At 40.5% G+C, this 16,054-nt stretch overlaps 1 protein-coding gene across 1 annotated transcript; it reads right to left on the reverse strand.

Moving 5' to 3' along the window:
- Positions 1 to 2,784: 2,784 nt before the first annotated feature.
- Positions 2,785 to 15,869, reverse strand: LOC148832823 (antigen WC1.1-like). Its single transcript, XM_088918149.1, has 6 exons — positions 15,476 to 15,869; positions 14,818 to 15,132; positions 14,322 to 14,378; positions 12,382 to 12,693; positions 4,399 to 4,497; positions 2,785 to 2,855 (listed from the first exon to the last, which is right to left on the reverse strand). The coding sequence occupies exons 1-6, from the start codon at positions 15,867 to 15,869 to the stop codon at positions 2,785 to 2,787; spliced, it is 1,248 nt and encodes a 415-aa protein (XP_088774275.1).
- Positions 15,870 to 16,054: the final 185 nt, after the last annotated feature.

The raw sequence follows: 16,054 nt of genomic DNA on the forward strand, positions 1-16,054 counted from the left end.
TTGATTGTTATTTTCTTTTCTTTGGCACCGCTCTAGTTCCCTACCCATGTGTGTTATTGTGTCTATTTACGTACCAGTTATTTATTCACCTTAAAATAATCACTTTTTGCACCAACCCTTGTTGTCATGCTTCCTAAGTCCCTCAACAGAACCCACCTGCATCCAAAAATTATCCTAAATGTTACACCCCTTTACCCCTAGACACTTGGGTCATAACAATGACAAACAAACATCACCAAAAGGGAAGAGAATACAGTAGTGTTACAGGAGAGACAAGAGACAAGGTAGTTACTTTCCATTGTTTAAGAGTGTAATTGCAGTGGGAATCTAGATTGAAGTCTTTTCTAGAAGGGAGACAACGGTTGAGATCTAAGGGCCCAGAGGAGTTAGTGAGGGTTAATATGGAGTTCGCTGAAGGTCTGTCTGACTGCAAGAGGTCTTCTTTCCTGGCTTGTTATGCCCAAGTGATTGGAAGTGTGTGTGAATGTGAAAAGGAAGGTGTGCTGTGTGGTTGTGCAGTGGTGACTAAGCTGGCAGGGCTGCCCAGTGTATTAATAAAGCCGTGGCTGTGGGATCAGAGACTGAAAGAATCCTGACTCTGCACCCTGACTCTGCAACTAGGAGTGTTACTGACAGTGCAAATTTATTGGGACTCAGGCTGGTTGGACATGTCAGCAGTTGAGGGCTGTGAATGGTTTTTAAAAAGAACAAAATAGTGAGAATATTAATTCTTGGTTAGACTGAAAAAGAAAATATACAGAGTATCATATAATGGGTTAAAAAAATATACACAGACAGATACTCAACATGTTCAACCAGCAGGGTAGGCTCTATTCTGTTGCAAACAGTTACAAAGTAAAGGAGGCCATAGAGTCGGTGAACTTTATGGGTGTTTCGGCAGTTGTTGATCATTAAAGAAGGCTGCACAGCCGAAACATTGTTTTTCTTTTCTTCTCTTTTCAGCATGGAATAAACCTTTACTTGTACCTTTGAAGCCTTTGTACCTTTGTAGCAGCTACCTGCTTGAACTTCATGGGTGTTACCTGGCTGAGGTGATCAGCAATAACTCCCCTTAATAATGAAGATACCAAAATAAATGAAAGAGAGTTCATAACACCAATGCAGAATGTTCTAGAAACTACAAATAGAGTAAAAAACAAGGACAGGAGGTTATCAGTCTGAATGTATGAGAGGTTTATGAAGGATCCAAAGGAAGCTTAGTAACATTTCCAAATTGACCAGAGAGAAAAGAGTCAGCATCAAGCTCCTCTGAGGAAAAGTTTTTTGATTGAAGTTGAGGAAGGAAGTAAATGAGAAGCCTGTAACACTGATAGAAAATCATTAATTGCATAAAACGACGAGAATCAGGTTTAGAGACTCAATAATATTAGTCGACAAGTATATGGGATTTAATTACTTCAATGGGGGTTCCTCAATGGGCAGTGAAGGATGTTGCTCCAATGTGAAGCTCTGAAGCCCATTTAGTGTTTCTTGGAAGTAGTGTAGAAACCAATAAATTAATTATTGATGAGTAGTAGGTTGAATTTGGTGGCAATCTGAGATGAGTATCATCAGTGGTTGGGATAGGTAGTGGACTCCCCAATGAGATTAAAAAGGATTTCATTTGACCAGCTTATTTGAACATCCATGCGAAAAGATTTCTGAGAGACAGCAGCAGAATAGATGGTAGATGTAGCAACACAGGTAGGAGCACTGTCCACATAAGAGAAATGTGAGAAACCATCTCATGAGTTTGTTTTTTCTTTCAAATCTGTTGGAGCTCTGTGATTCTATGAATAGCTAAGGACAGTGCTGCAATCCAAAGGTGCTGAAGTCAAGTTACTGTTTCATGTAGGTCTTGTGGAACCAGTGCCAAGTTGATGAGTAGTAGGTAGGATAGACTAGTTATGAGAAGAGCATAATACCTTATATCTGCCGTGGGAATTTACATCTGTTATTATCATCGCCGTCTACATCCCCCCTGACGCTAATGGCAAAGAAGCACTAGAGGTACTGTACACTGCCATAAAAAAACAGGAATCTGCACATCCTGACGCAACCTTTATCGTCGCAGGTGTCTTTAATCAAACAAATCTCAAATCCGTTCTCGCAAAATACCATCAGCATGTCTCCTTCCCAACGAGAGGAGAAAACACTCTGGACCACGTTTACACCAAGATTCAGAACGCTTACAACGCTTACAGACCACATCACTCTGTTTCTCCTCCCGGCATACAGACAGCTGCACAGGCGAGTGAAACCAGTGGTCAGAACAATGAAAGTGTGGCCTGAAGGAGCTGAATCAGTCCTGCAGAACTTTTTTGAATGCACTGACTGGGATGTGTTTAAAGAGGCTGCCACACAGGGATCATAAACCGACATACAGGAATATGCATCACCAGTCACTAGCTACATCAAGAAAATATGCTGAAGATGTTACACTTACAAAAGAAATAAGAACTTTTCCTAACCAGAAACCATGGATGAACAGTGAGGTTTGCATCCTAATCAAAGCAAGGGATGCAGCATTCAAATCGGGCAATAAATCAGAGCTAAGGTCAGCCAGGATCAATCTAAACAATGGTATTAAACATGCAGAAAACACACTCAAACAGGAATTAGAGGAACACTTCACCACTAATGACCCAAGGCGCATGTGGCAAGGTATACAGGCCCTCACAGACAACAAGAGGAAGAACATCTGTGCATCTGCCCATGATGCCTCCCTGCCTAACGAGCTCAACACCTTCTATGCTCGGTTTGAAGCCAGCAACAGAGAACCAGTCAACAGAGCTGCACCCTCTGCAGCTGACCAGGTGCTCTCACTGTCTGCAGATGAGGTGAGGAGATCTCTGCTAAAAATGAACACACACAAGGCTGCAGGACCCAACGGCATACACAGTCGCTTCCTCAGAGCCTGCGCCAATCAACTGGCAGGTGTATGACTGGCTGGTCATGAAGCACATTAAGGACACCATTCCAAACACACTGGACCTGTACCAATTTGCCTACTGGCCCAACAGATCCACAGATGACGCAATCTCCATTGTCATACACACTGCCCTATCCCATCTGGATAAAAAGAACACATATGCAAGACTAATATTCATCGACTTCAGCTCAGCTTTTAACACTCAGTGCACTCAAGAAACTCAGTGCACTGGGTCTCAACACCACCCTCTGCAACTGGATTCGGGACTTTCTGACAGGCAGACCTCAGCCTGTCAGGCTTGGAAACCACACTTCCAGCACACTAACTCTGAACACTGGGGTCCCCAGGGGTGTGTGCTTAGTCCATTACTCTACTCCCTCTACACCCACGACTGAAAGGCCAAACATAACACCAACTCCATCATCAAGGTTGCCGATGACACCACAGTTGTAGGTCTGATCACAGACAATGATGAGAGGGCCTATAGGGAGGAGGTCAATCTCTTTACAATGTGATGTGAAGACAACAACATCACCCTCAACGTCAGCAAAACCAAGGAGCTGATCGTTGATTTCAGGAGACTTCAAAACGGACATGCCCCTATCCACATCAACGGGACTGAAGTGCAAAGGGTCAGTAACTTTAAATTCCTTGGGGTCCATATCACCGAGGACCTCACATGGTCTCTCAATGCCACCTGTCTGATCAAGAAAGCGCAACAGCGCCTGTACTTCCTAAAACAGTTGAAGAAGGCTAAGATATGTCCCCAGATCCTCACTAACTTTTACAGATGCACTACGGAAAGCACACTGACAGGTTGCATCACAGTGTGGTATGGCAACTGCAGTATTGCTGACTGCAAAGCCCTACAGCGGGTGGTGAAAACTGCCCAGTCCATCACTGGGGTTGCCCTCCCATCTATACAGGACATTAATGACAGACGGTGCTTGAGGAAAGCTCTAAGCATCATCAAAGACCCCACACACCCCACCTACAGACTGTATGACCCTCTACCATCTAGAAAACGGTACTGGAGCATTCGGGCCCAGACTACCAGACTCAGAGTCAGTTTTTACCCCCGCACTATCAAACTATTAAACTCCCAGCCTCTCTCACCTACAATCTGAACCTCACAGTGCCTTCTTTCTTACCAAAAACTCAAACACGCATTGAAATCTACAATCTACCTCACATGTCAAAAAGCTCACTCCCCATAATTTTCTATCCTTTATTTCATTCTGTTGATGTATGTTTTTGCACATCTAATGTTGTTTTGCACATTACCTGTTACAGTACCTTTTGTTGTTTTGCACATTGCCTGTTGTTGTTTTGCACACTCCCTGTTGTTTGTCTTTCTTTTATTATACAATTGTATTGTTGGTTTTTTTTTGTACTACTAAGCAGTTAATCTGGTCCAAACGGTACAGAAAGTTCCATTATCTGTCAAGAAAACAAGATTCACTCACCACTATCCCCTTCTTCATTGACATGGTCATGTTCTTCAACATCATCATAATCCGGATCTTTCTCTCGAGAGTCACAGCCAACATCATCATATCCAGTTTCTGGAAGATCAAGTTACAGCACAATGAACATTAGAGCTGTTAATCATTTTTTTAATAAAATTAGTGAAATACAAACAATTTGTTAATGAAATCTATTTATAACTGCTTGAAATTTGTTATAACAAATGTATTGTTTGGTTCAGTTTATCAATGGAATAAGCAAAGGAAACAGACCAGCTCATCCCCACGAATGATACATTGTTTGATTTTGGTAATCTTGAAAGCAACAATAAATCAAAGTCAGTCTGGGATTAGAAGACAGGGACAAGCATGTGCCAATAGTGACATACAGTTAGTCATATACAGTACTGCCAGAGTAGAGAAGACTGTCCTCAGTGTACAGTCCAACAGTGATCCCTGGGACAAGCAGTGTATTCTGGGACAAGCAGAAAACTTGCCCTGTTGTCACAGAGAAACACCTCACTCCTCCACGAATACTAACCGTTCTTTAACTGCCCATCAAATACCAACCAGCTCGTGAGTATTATAGGAGACCCCGCACAGTTTTCATTCATCTGGTGCTCGTGCAGGGGTTGAAGTGGCAAGATGAACTGATTAACAACAGGTGATAAACAAACTGAGTGTTAAAAGGAAATAAATATATTCTTACCAGGCTTTATACTATCAGCTACATCATCATATCTGTCTTCTGAAAAAGAAAGTAAAAAATAAAGAAAAAAATCCTTAAGAACAGCATGTGCAATGATTGAACAAAAAGCTATAGAACTTAAAGACTTAAACATTTCTTTTGTTGGACTAGAAGTCTGTGTAAAAACTAATTTAGTGAAGTAAAAAATCAGACAAAACTGACAAATAATTAAAGTTAAGGAATGTAGAATCAGTTACTATAATTTACTATAGTCACTGTTAAAGTGACAGTCTTTAAGAAGTCAAAAACCTTGCAGTCTCACAGAGCCTTTATGTGTTTCACATGCAACAGCATCTGAATCTCATACTGCTCTAATATTATACAACAGGTGCTGACTTTATGACATTATTGCCACTATTAACCATCCATCCATTTCCTAACTGCTTCTTCCGATTTGGGATTGCGGGGGAGGAGAAGCCTATCCCGGCAAGCTACGGATACAAGGCAGGGTACATTCTAGATGGGGCACCAGTTCATCACAGGACAGACATGCATACACTCTCACATAATGTATGACCAATTTTCCCAGAAGCCAATCAACCAGTCAGTATGTTTTTTATACTGTGTGGGGGGAAACCAGAGGAAACCTATATGAACATGGTGAGAACATTCACACTCCACACAGATAACATGGATTGAATTCAGGACACGAGCACTATGAGCCTGCAATGCTAACCACCGCACTACAGTACCACCCATGACTATAGTAATAAATCGGTAAAGCTTTATTTAAATGTTGCTCCATAATAGCTTCATAATCCCTTCATAACTGCTACATAAGACATTATAAACACAAGCATTTTGTTTTGTAGGTCAAGTGCCAATGACTTAATGTGTGCGGAGGTAAAACAGTAGCATTTTGTTTAGCATTCTATGTGTCAAGCATATAAATGATAATAAAACACATCATGAGCTTGATATCAATTACTCACCTAATTTCATTTTTACAGAATTAAAGAACTATTTTACCTGGATCTAATAATCCAGATCTGTCTGGTCCTGGTTCAGATTTATCAGCTGCACTTTTCTTTGTTTCAGAGTGAGAGACTGGTTCATCATACTGTACTTCTAGGAAATGGAAATGAATTAATTGTAAAACATCAGAGTGAATGCAGAAGCTCTCTGTTTAGTGATGAAGGTAAATGAAGTTACTATGTATTTTTATAGCATAACAAACATATTTTAATTGTTTTAGATTACTGAATAAAGTTAGTTTTAGCTGTTTTAACCTGAAAACTATTAAAAGTCTTAGTTGCACCAATCAGCAAAAGGACACAGAACTGGTGTTGCAGAAAATTGAGATGAATGTGAGGAAAAGTATCAAAGAAGCATTTATGAAAAACTTCATATTATTTTAAGAGATCTGAAAATTAATACACATATTTAAGAATTATATAATAAGAAATATATCATGTTTAACACAGCTTTCTAATGACAGGCTGCAGAGCTGTGTCATCCAAATGGGAATGACTGAGAGTTCCCATGGCAACTACCATCAAGGGACCAGTGTGTGAGACAGCTGTCCATTCTCTGACACCCTGTGTCCAGGAGTGAGGTGCCAGGGGTATGGGCAGTGTTAAACTTAACCTGCAAGAGGTAAAAACTGGTGCATGGGACACTGAGCCTGGCATACCACGAGTGAAGGGCTTGTGTATTTCGATCTTGAGCATGATATCAGAGGGGATAATAAAAACTAGTGCTGAGGCATTAAGAAGAGGTATGTCATGTCTCCAAGGGTGGTGAAGCTTGGAGAACTGATTTCTGGGCCTGGGTAACTGCAAACAAGGGGCACAGATATACCCAGTCCAGCTATTTTCCAGATGGAGCATGGAAAAAGAAATTAACTGGAGGCACATCAGTTAAAACACGTGACACCTAGTATCTAGAGTTTAATCCGGAAGGGTGCCAAAGGAGAGTATGTGAAAAGGCAATATTAGCTGATATTTGAACAATAAATTTGCTCAGCAGTTTGTGGCAGGTCTGCTAACGGCTTGAACCTGCCTGTATCAATGCCCCAATTGTGAGAAGCATGTTTGGAAAGAAAAAGGAAACAATAATGACAAATTATGATAAATATAATTTCCTTCTGATAATATTATGTCTTATTGGGAAGTGCAAAGAGGTGACAATATGAAAATATGTTCACAGGAAAGTGAACCTGCGAGGTGCCTAATAGTTTACAAACCTGAAGTGTACATTTTGTGTGATCTATCCAGATGCAGCCGCTGATCAATTTCTTCATATACAGCTTCATATGTATTAGACAAACCTGTAGATGGAGTTATTCAGAACACCAGTAATTAATGTCTCTTAGTAATGTTGTTTATTTGAGTAAAGAACTGAAGTCAACTAGTTTTTACATTAATCATTGTTCAATAATTTTTTTTGTCATGCTAATATTTCTGTTCCTTTTGTGTATTAAAGATTGTACCATTGAATATTAATATTGAATAGTATCTAGAAAAACATCTCCCACTATTTTAAAAGGCAAGACATCCCTGTTTTAAAATCGATCTTAAGTACTTATTGAAATCTAGCAGCTGACAGCAGTTGGAAATATCAGCCTACCTTTATGTTTTCTGTATTTATTTCTTTTAATGAAAAAAGCAGTTGACACTGCACATAAAGGCACGCCCAGCATCAAACAAGTGAAAGTCAAACCGAGAATCCAGTTTCCTGTCTTTACACCTGAAAACAAAATGATTCATTTTAAGACTAAAGCACAAATCTTGAAATATTCTTGTGTGAAAAAAAGCTTTCAGACAAGGCTGTTCCATTACACGAAGGATAATCACCACTGGAATATTGGCTTTTCTCTCATTTTAATCAACAGAACATCATCACAGTATGTTTTTTCTATCCATCAATTTCTAACCCTTTGAACAATTCAGGGTCACAGGGGAGATAGAGCCTATCCTGGCCAGCAATGGGTGTGTATTGTATATACTGTACATTAGAAGAATTATTTAAAGTTATTCATTTTTTATTCCAAAGTCACTTTAACAAATACAGGGTCACAAAGAAGCCAGAGCCTGTCCTAGTAAGCAAATGAAGCATGGACTGGACTGTGAGAGAGCACTGTAACACCTGGAACAATCTTTTTTTATAGGCATGATATTTTCTCTGACACTATATTTTAAAACAGACAGGACTATCCATCCATGCATTATATTCCAGTCCAATCAATATACTGTAGAGAACATGAAGAAGTGCATTAAGTTAGTACCTTGAAGAAGATTTAGAGTTTTGCTTTGTTTTTGGTGGTTTAGTTTCCTGCACTATAAATAAATAGAACCCTTTGTTTTGTACCTTACTGCTGTGTTTGTATCTGTTTTCCAAGGCCTGCTGTATCACAATATCAAAAATATTTTAATTTTCTATACATAAATGTGAATTTCTTTATGTGTTTTTGAAAATGTAAATTTTAGTTATGTATCTTAGTTAAATTCTGATTACTGCAAATGACAAAATTCAATGTTATAAGGTACTGTACATAATGTTTTAATATTTGACGTTAACTCTCCTGCCTGAGGAAGTGACAGCCCTGGCTGTAAGGTAGAGGCTGACAAAAACTATCCAATGAATGAACAAGGGAGGAGGCTGCGAGAGAGAACATGTGGAGGAGAAAGGTTACATACGTACATAGAATGCTCAGCAGGTGAGAGATTTATGCATTAGAAAGGGGAATATTGAGATCACAAGGCCACCTTCTTCTGAATTTCAGTATAAAAACTCTTTTAAACACAAAAATGAAGGTCTTACAGTCAAGACAGTAGTCTTCAGATTGAATAAAATTAATATGATATTCAATCTAAGGCATGAACATCAATACACTCTTTATAACCAACAAATGTTAGACTGAAATCTGAAGTTATACCTTCCTGTTGATTAGTGTCAGGCAGAGGTGAGACAGTGGTATCAGGGCCTGTAAAACACATGATGATATTTCAAAAGCAGACAATGACTTTTGGATATTTAAAAGTACATCTACAAGCACAATATGCAGATGGAATACATTAATAGGGCACGTATCCTTGTGTGTGCTGTGTAAACGTTTACTTCTTGTTAGTTAAAGTACAGAGCCACATTTAAGCAAAGGTATCAGCCTATAGAGCTTTGTCATGATGCTGTTGTAGGGACAAGGCCTATTATTATACTTAGAATTAATGTTTTCTAATACTCTTTGTGCCGCCTTTACCAAGCAGCCTGGTGTCTTTCTGTGAAAGTGCACAGGAATGTGCTAATAGGCCACTCTGATAAGAAATATTTACAATGTAGCTGTATCAAAGCTGAACAGTGTGATGATATATTGTATATCACAGATCAAATCAATTTTTTTTTCCAAAACTGCAGGTTCAAAGTCACTGGTCATCACCTAAAGGAATATCCACCAATGAGTGATGAGCAAGGTGGGTACCAGAACTATATCTTATAACATTCTGGTCAATCACCAAGTTGTGATATTGTGTCTTAAAAGAAAGAACCCAACTAATTTTCATTGGTTACTCTACTGGCTCCTCATGTCTCCAAATGAACTGACAATCTGACTTTTCCAACTGCGTGATTGGAAGCAGTCTGAGTCAGAATATAAACTTTTCTCCAAGCTGCCAGGCCATTATCGTGAGACAGTAAAGTTCAGAATTCTGTCAAAGACATCATTTCTGCAACAGAAGAAATCTTGTGCTCCCAAACCGGCAGTTATTTTACCCTGATTTACCTAATAACCTTATCTTTTTACAGGTTGATATTGAATAACCCAGTATATTTAGAACCAAGCTACAGCCGGGATGAACCGAATGTTACTCATCTGTTATGTTGCGATACAGGAGTACTAAGAATTCACTTGCTGAGCAAGTACATGGCCAAGTTATGGAGCCTGCAAACAGCACACAGGGAATGCCCAGAGCTGTGTGTTACTGAAAACTGAGGGAGCGGGGAACACATACTCTGGGATTGGGGAGAAGACTGTTTACAGGATGGAGAAACAGAGTCTGGTACAGGCAAACACAGTCCAGATTTGCAGACCAAGTCAAGCAAAGTTTTGTAACCGGGAAGAGACTGTAACAGATAAAGCAATGGCAAATCTAGGAGACAACACGTACTTTCAAAATTAAGGTTGCAATAGAAGATACAGTACTTGTATTGTAAACAATGTTTTTAACTGGGCTAAGTGATGTTTTTAACTGGGAAGAGGTGTTAGTGGGGCCAGCAGGGGGTGCTCACCCTGCAGCATATGTGAGTCCTAATGTCCCAGTATAATGACGGGGACACTATACTGTAAAAAGGCGCCGTCCTTTGGATGAGATGTAAAACTGAGGTCCTGACTCTGTGGTCATTAAAAATCCCAGGGCGTTTCTTGAAAAGAATGGGGGTGTAACCCCAGCATCCTGGCCAAATTCCCCGGTGGCCCTTACCAATCATGGACTCCTAATAATCCCCATCTGTGAATTGGCTTCATCACTCTGTTCTCCTCCTCACTAATAGGTGATGTGTGGTGAGCATTCTGGCGCACTATAGCTGCCGTCGCATCATCCAGGTGGATGCTGAACATTGGTGGTGGTGGAGGGGAGTCCCCATTGCCTGCAAAGCGCTTTGGTGGAGTGTCCAGAAAAGCACTATATAAGTGTAAGGAACTATTATTATTATTATATAGATTGAATCAGTAATGTCCACACCTCTGTATGCAGTGAGTACAGAAATCAGCAGGAGGCAATGTAAATGTGTGAAAAAAAAAATAAATATGGCAACAACCTTAATGATTTACTAGGTATATTTATCAGTTAGGATTAACAATTATTTCTCATTTTGATATATTGTGATCTGAATCATTGTGCATATGCAGTAGAAAAATACTTTTATATTTTCTAGAGTGGACTGTGTTTTTTCTGCTTATGAAGTAAATAAATTATTTTGCCTATTGTCTGACTTCCTTTTTCTATGGAAGCCCGTTTCCGCCAGGGAGTAAAAAAAAATGCGCTATGGTATCTCACAATTGCGACTTGGTATCTCAGAATTCCGACTTTATATCTCACAATTGCGACTTCGAAATAGCCCACATTTGATTGCCCATCCTTTTGTTACTGTAACTGATTCGGGTTCTAGGGCTTGTGCCCTCGCTGCTCCCACCCTAGTTCGTGCTTCACTGCATTGGCTCAAACCCAGGTCTTGCCAGTTGAGCTAAAGAACACTTTCTTTAGCCCCGGCGGCCAGCATCCCTGTTATGCGCAGGAGAGGGCGGTGCTGTCACCACACTGCAACCAGATCGTACAACCTGTATGTCGGCCATTCCATTACACTATATTCATAAATCGTACAGGATCATAGGATCTATAGGCCTGAAGACTTGTCTTGTACAGTTCCCTGATAAAAATCAAATTAATTACACTAATTTTTAAGGAATCCCATTTCCGCCAGTGAGGCTTCCATAGTACCCGGATGGAATAGTGGACGGTGGGCTTTTTAAAATAGTTTTTATTTAAAAAACAGAAATACAAAAACGGAGACAATATGAAAAAAGATACAGAAATAGACACTTCACATCCAGAGGAATTCACAGTTATAAAAGCTGAAATGTATACATTTTTACTTATTTCCATTGTATGTCCTTTTTTACTTAAAAAAGGTTTTCTTTAGCTCAGCTAGCAAGACCTGGGTTTGAGCCAATGCAGTGGGGCATGAACTAGGGTGGGAGTGGTGAGGACACAAGCACTAGAACCCGAATCCGTCACAAGAACAAAAGGACAGACAATGAAATGTGGGCTATTTCGAAGTCGCAATTGTGAGATATAAAGTTTTTAAGTCTGAATTCTGAGATACAAAGTCGCAATTGCGAGATACCATAGTACGTTTTTTTGTTACTCCCTGGCGGAAATGGGCTTCCATATTTTTCAGTCTGTAACAGATCATAAAATGCTCTTTTGGTTACAATGTTAATGATAAGATTTGTTCAGTATCATAAAAAATTGGTTTGAGTGGAGAGCTGGTTCAATGTGTTTTGGTTGCAAAGGAAAAAGCAAAAGGTTAATTTCATGCTAAAGGTGTCTATGTGAAGACACGACAATTGAAGCAATGTGTTTCTTCTTTTCAACATTAATATTAGACAGGCTGTGGAAAAGCCTCTATGGGATTTTATTCCAACTAGGCCTGTGTTGTTGTCATTCTAATCACAACAATGACATGGGTACTGCAGTAACATTCATAATTTGGTGAATGGCAGTAAAAACTCCAGTCTGTACCTGAACAGATGACGGCAGCATCTTCTTTGTGTGTGCAGTCATGAATCCCTGGCGGTGAGGAACAGCACTCCAGAAGGGACCTCTCTGTGCCTCTGCAGTTCACCTCATCCAGCCACACTGTCCCATTACCTTCTCCAAAATGAGCTTCCTGCAGTGCAGAGAGGCCCACTCCACAGCCCAGCTCTCTGCAGATCACATGAGCTTCCTGGATATCCCAAGAGTCATCACACACTGTCCCCCAGGCTCCCCTCTGACACACTTCCACCCTGCCAGAGCACGACCCCTCTGCCCCAACAAGTCTCACCAGCGGCCCTGGATGCAATGGAGCGAAGAAGGACGGCACTGAGTTGTCATATAAATACTTATCCTTAGGTAGTATGCTTTGAAGAGTTAAGAGTGAACACATGCCAAGATCATTTTTGTTGATATAACTTTACATTTTTTAAACAGCAGGAGAAATCTACTCATGGTGAAGATGAATATCAGCATTAACTTTTCCCCTTTATTTTCAGGGTGGTGAGTGAACCGTGGTATAACAGTATACACAGCTTGTCAGGTAAAAGGATGAAAAGCAGCCTAAAGAGTGCAGCCATTCTGTGTTGTTTTGAGCCTGGGACACTAGAATCCTCAAAATCTCAATGGAGTTCTCATGCTTCCATACCTGGAAACCCAACCTTTCGCATCATATTGATTTTCTGCCTTTGGAGCATCATTGTATTTTGTCTCATTTATACCACATACTGATCAAAAACCTTGAGACTTTTCACATCCATACCAGAGAACGTGCACATTGAACCTCCAAAAAGAACAAAAAACACAAACACCCACAAGTCACCTTGCCTATACGATGTTAAACTACTGTGTCATTTCCACAGAGATCTGAAGCAAATTCGAGTCCACAAAGAACACCTAGATTTAGCTTGCCTTAATCCTGACTTTTCCTCCAGGTAAAAGACCACTGTAGTAAGTCTTCTCTCACAGGGATAGACAAAGTCAAATGGCACTTCCACGCAGCAGAGGTGAAGCAGAACAGGTTTCACTATAGCAAAGTGATGATCAATCTATTGGCTGCTCACCAGTACCTGTGCTGTCTCCTTTGATATTACTATAAGGAGGTACATTGTCCCCTTAGGTTGCATACCTTCACAAATGACTGGCTGCCAGTTCTGCTCTGCACCCTTGTCTGCTCTAGTGTTTTTCCTTGAGAAGATTCACCTTGAGGAAGCCCAAATACTGGCACTTTTCTGATCTGTTCTGTTTTCACAAACACTTTTCTGATCCAAATAAATATGACTTCTCCCACTGCTTCAGCTCCTGCTGAATCAATGAAGGGAGCTACCAATATGACAGGATCTCCTTGTCCAGCTGAATGTATGGAACCATTATCCACCCACATTACAGTTGTGTCCCTCCTATTACAGCACAGTATTCACACAAATAGTGCTGTGCTTGGGGATGGTCTCTCTTTGCTTCCTGTTCTACAACTATTTATTTTTTGTATGACATTTTGGAAGAGTGAAAGGACATCCACTCTGAAGATTTACATGGCTCTGATGTGGCCAACATGGGTCAGACAGGAACTGGTTGTTTCTCAGGGTTTGAGCTTTGCTAAGAAAAAGCATTATGCAAGCTTGTCTCCTGGTATCCATGATGAAGATCCTAACTGTACCTTTTCACTACTATAGATCTTCAATTTTGAACAATAAAGGCACCTTCCCTGAAAGCATCTCCATCAGTTTCAGCTCAAAACTAGTAAACTGAGGAACGTAAGATAAACTTCTCTGTGCAGCGCACCTTTATTCTATTTTTCTCTTAACAGGTTTGGAAGTCCTAGTGCATTCTGGATTTTCAGTGCATTCAGTAGAGGATGATCTCCTGACAACATCACTGTAAAAAGAATTTACTCTTTTTGCATTGTTCATTAATGAAATAATACTCACCTGTGCAAACATTGTCTTCAGGGTCATTTGTTATTGTTTCAGGCTTCTTTCTATATCCTGTGAAATACAAAAATAAGAACCCAATATACTGCATTGCTTGAATTCACCAAATAGGCAGTGGCACTGTGGCTAAGGATCTGTGCCTGTGGCTGGAGGGTTGCTGGTTCAAATCTCGCAGCCAGCCAAGGAATCCTACTCCTTAACCCCAGCTGTTCCAGGGGTGCTGTACAATGGCTGACCCTGTGCTCTGACTCCAAGCTTCTCTCTCTGTCTGTGTGTCTGTGTCTCGTGGAGTGCAAGCAAGCAATGTGAAAAGATGAATTCCTAATGCAATAAATTGTATATGGCTAATAAAGTTATCTTATAGGCTACTGTATAAGCCTTGAAAGTGACAGAAATGTCCAATGTTAATTCTATATACAGTATATATATATATTGCACATCCAATCATCAGGGCAACTAAAAGCCCCAAGACTAATACAAAGTCAAATCTCACCTGAACATTGAATCTCTGCCTCTTCAGAATCCTGGCACTCATTCTGCCCCCAAGGTGAAGAAGAGCACTGCCACAGGACAGACTCTTGTCCAAGACACTTCATATTGTCTAACCACTTGGGACCAGAGCCTGATTCATACTGTTGTCCATCCTGCAGAGTACCACTGTCTCCACACTGCAGCTGCTTACAGATCAAGTCAACAGTGAAGGAGTCCATTCCATTGGAACACACACTGCCCCAGGTGCCATTGTAGAGCACCTCCAGCCTGCCAGCACAGTTATACTCAGCACTGACCAGTCGCAGCTGCTTGTGCTCTGCAGAATGAAGACACAACCATTATCAGAGTAAAATCTCCACTGAGATCCTAGTATGTAATAGAAATTGATGTAATACAGTATATTGGGTTCTAATAATTTAGGTTGATAATAGATTAATGTAAGTTATGAGTTATTTTAATTACAGGATATACTGTATGTACAGTACCATAACATAATTTGCTAGACGAACTGCAGGATACAGAAACAGGAGCTATATATTTCAGAACTGTAAAAGAGTAAAGTGCATTATCAGGAAAAAATACAACTTAAGTTTTCTATTACATAAAAAACAAAAGGAATTTCTACTGTGATCTTTCTCACAGTGCCATGTACATCTTACCAGAACATACCACTCCAGCATCCTCTTTGTGTCTGCAGTTTCCTTTCTCCAATGATTCTCTGGGGCAGTTCCAGAGTGCAGATTCATTTCCTTCACATTTGACATCATCCATCCAGACAGGTCCAGAGCCCTCGCCAAACTCAGCTGATACTGCAGCTCTCAGCGCATGGCCACAGCCCAGCTGTCTGCACACCACACTGGCATCGACCAGGTCCCAGAAATCATCACACACTGAGCCCCAGGCACCATGATGATACACCTCCACTCTCCCTGCACACAGACTGCCCACGCCAGCCAGTCTCACTTGCCAGTGCTCTGTCAACAGAGACACCCAGCAAATTAATATTGTAATCTCATTCCAGCCTTTCCATAATAATTTATTTTCATTTTTCATTGTGTACAATATTTAAGGTCCTGGTGTTTGCTTAATATTTTTACTGAATTACTGACTGTTTTTCAACATTTAGTGAGAATATTGTAACGCCCTCGCCTGGTGGTGAGGAGGAAGCGCCCCTAGGCGCTCGTAGTACCGCTGGGCATGCTGGGAGTGGTAGCCGGGGAGAGTCTGAGGGTCAGCAC

Source organism: Atractosteus spatula, chromosome 6 (genome assembly GCF_055471065.1).
Source record: "Atractosteus spatula isolate fAtrSpa1 chromosome 6, fAtrSpa1.hap1, whole genome shotgun sequence".
In the NCBI taxonomy this organism is placed as follows: Eukaryota; Metazoa; Chordata; class Actinopteri; order Semionotiformes; family Lepisosteidae; genus Atractosteus; species Atractosteus spatula.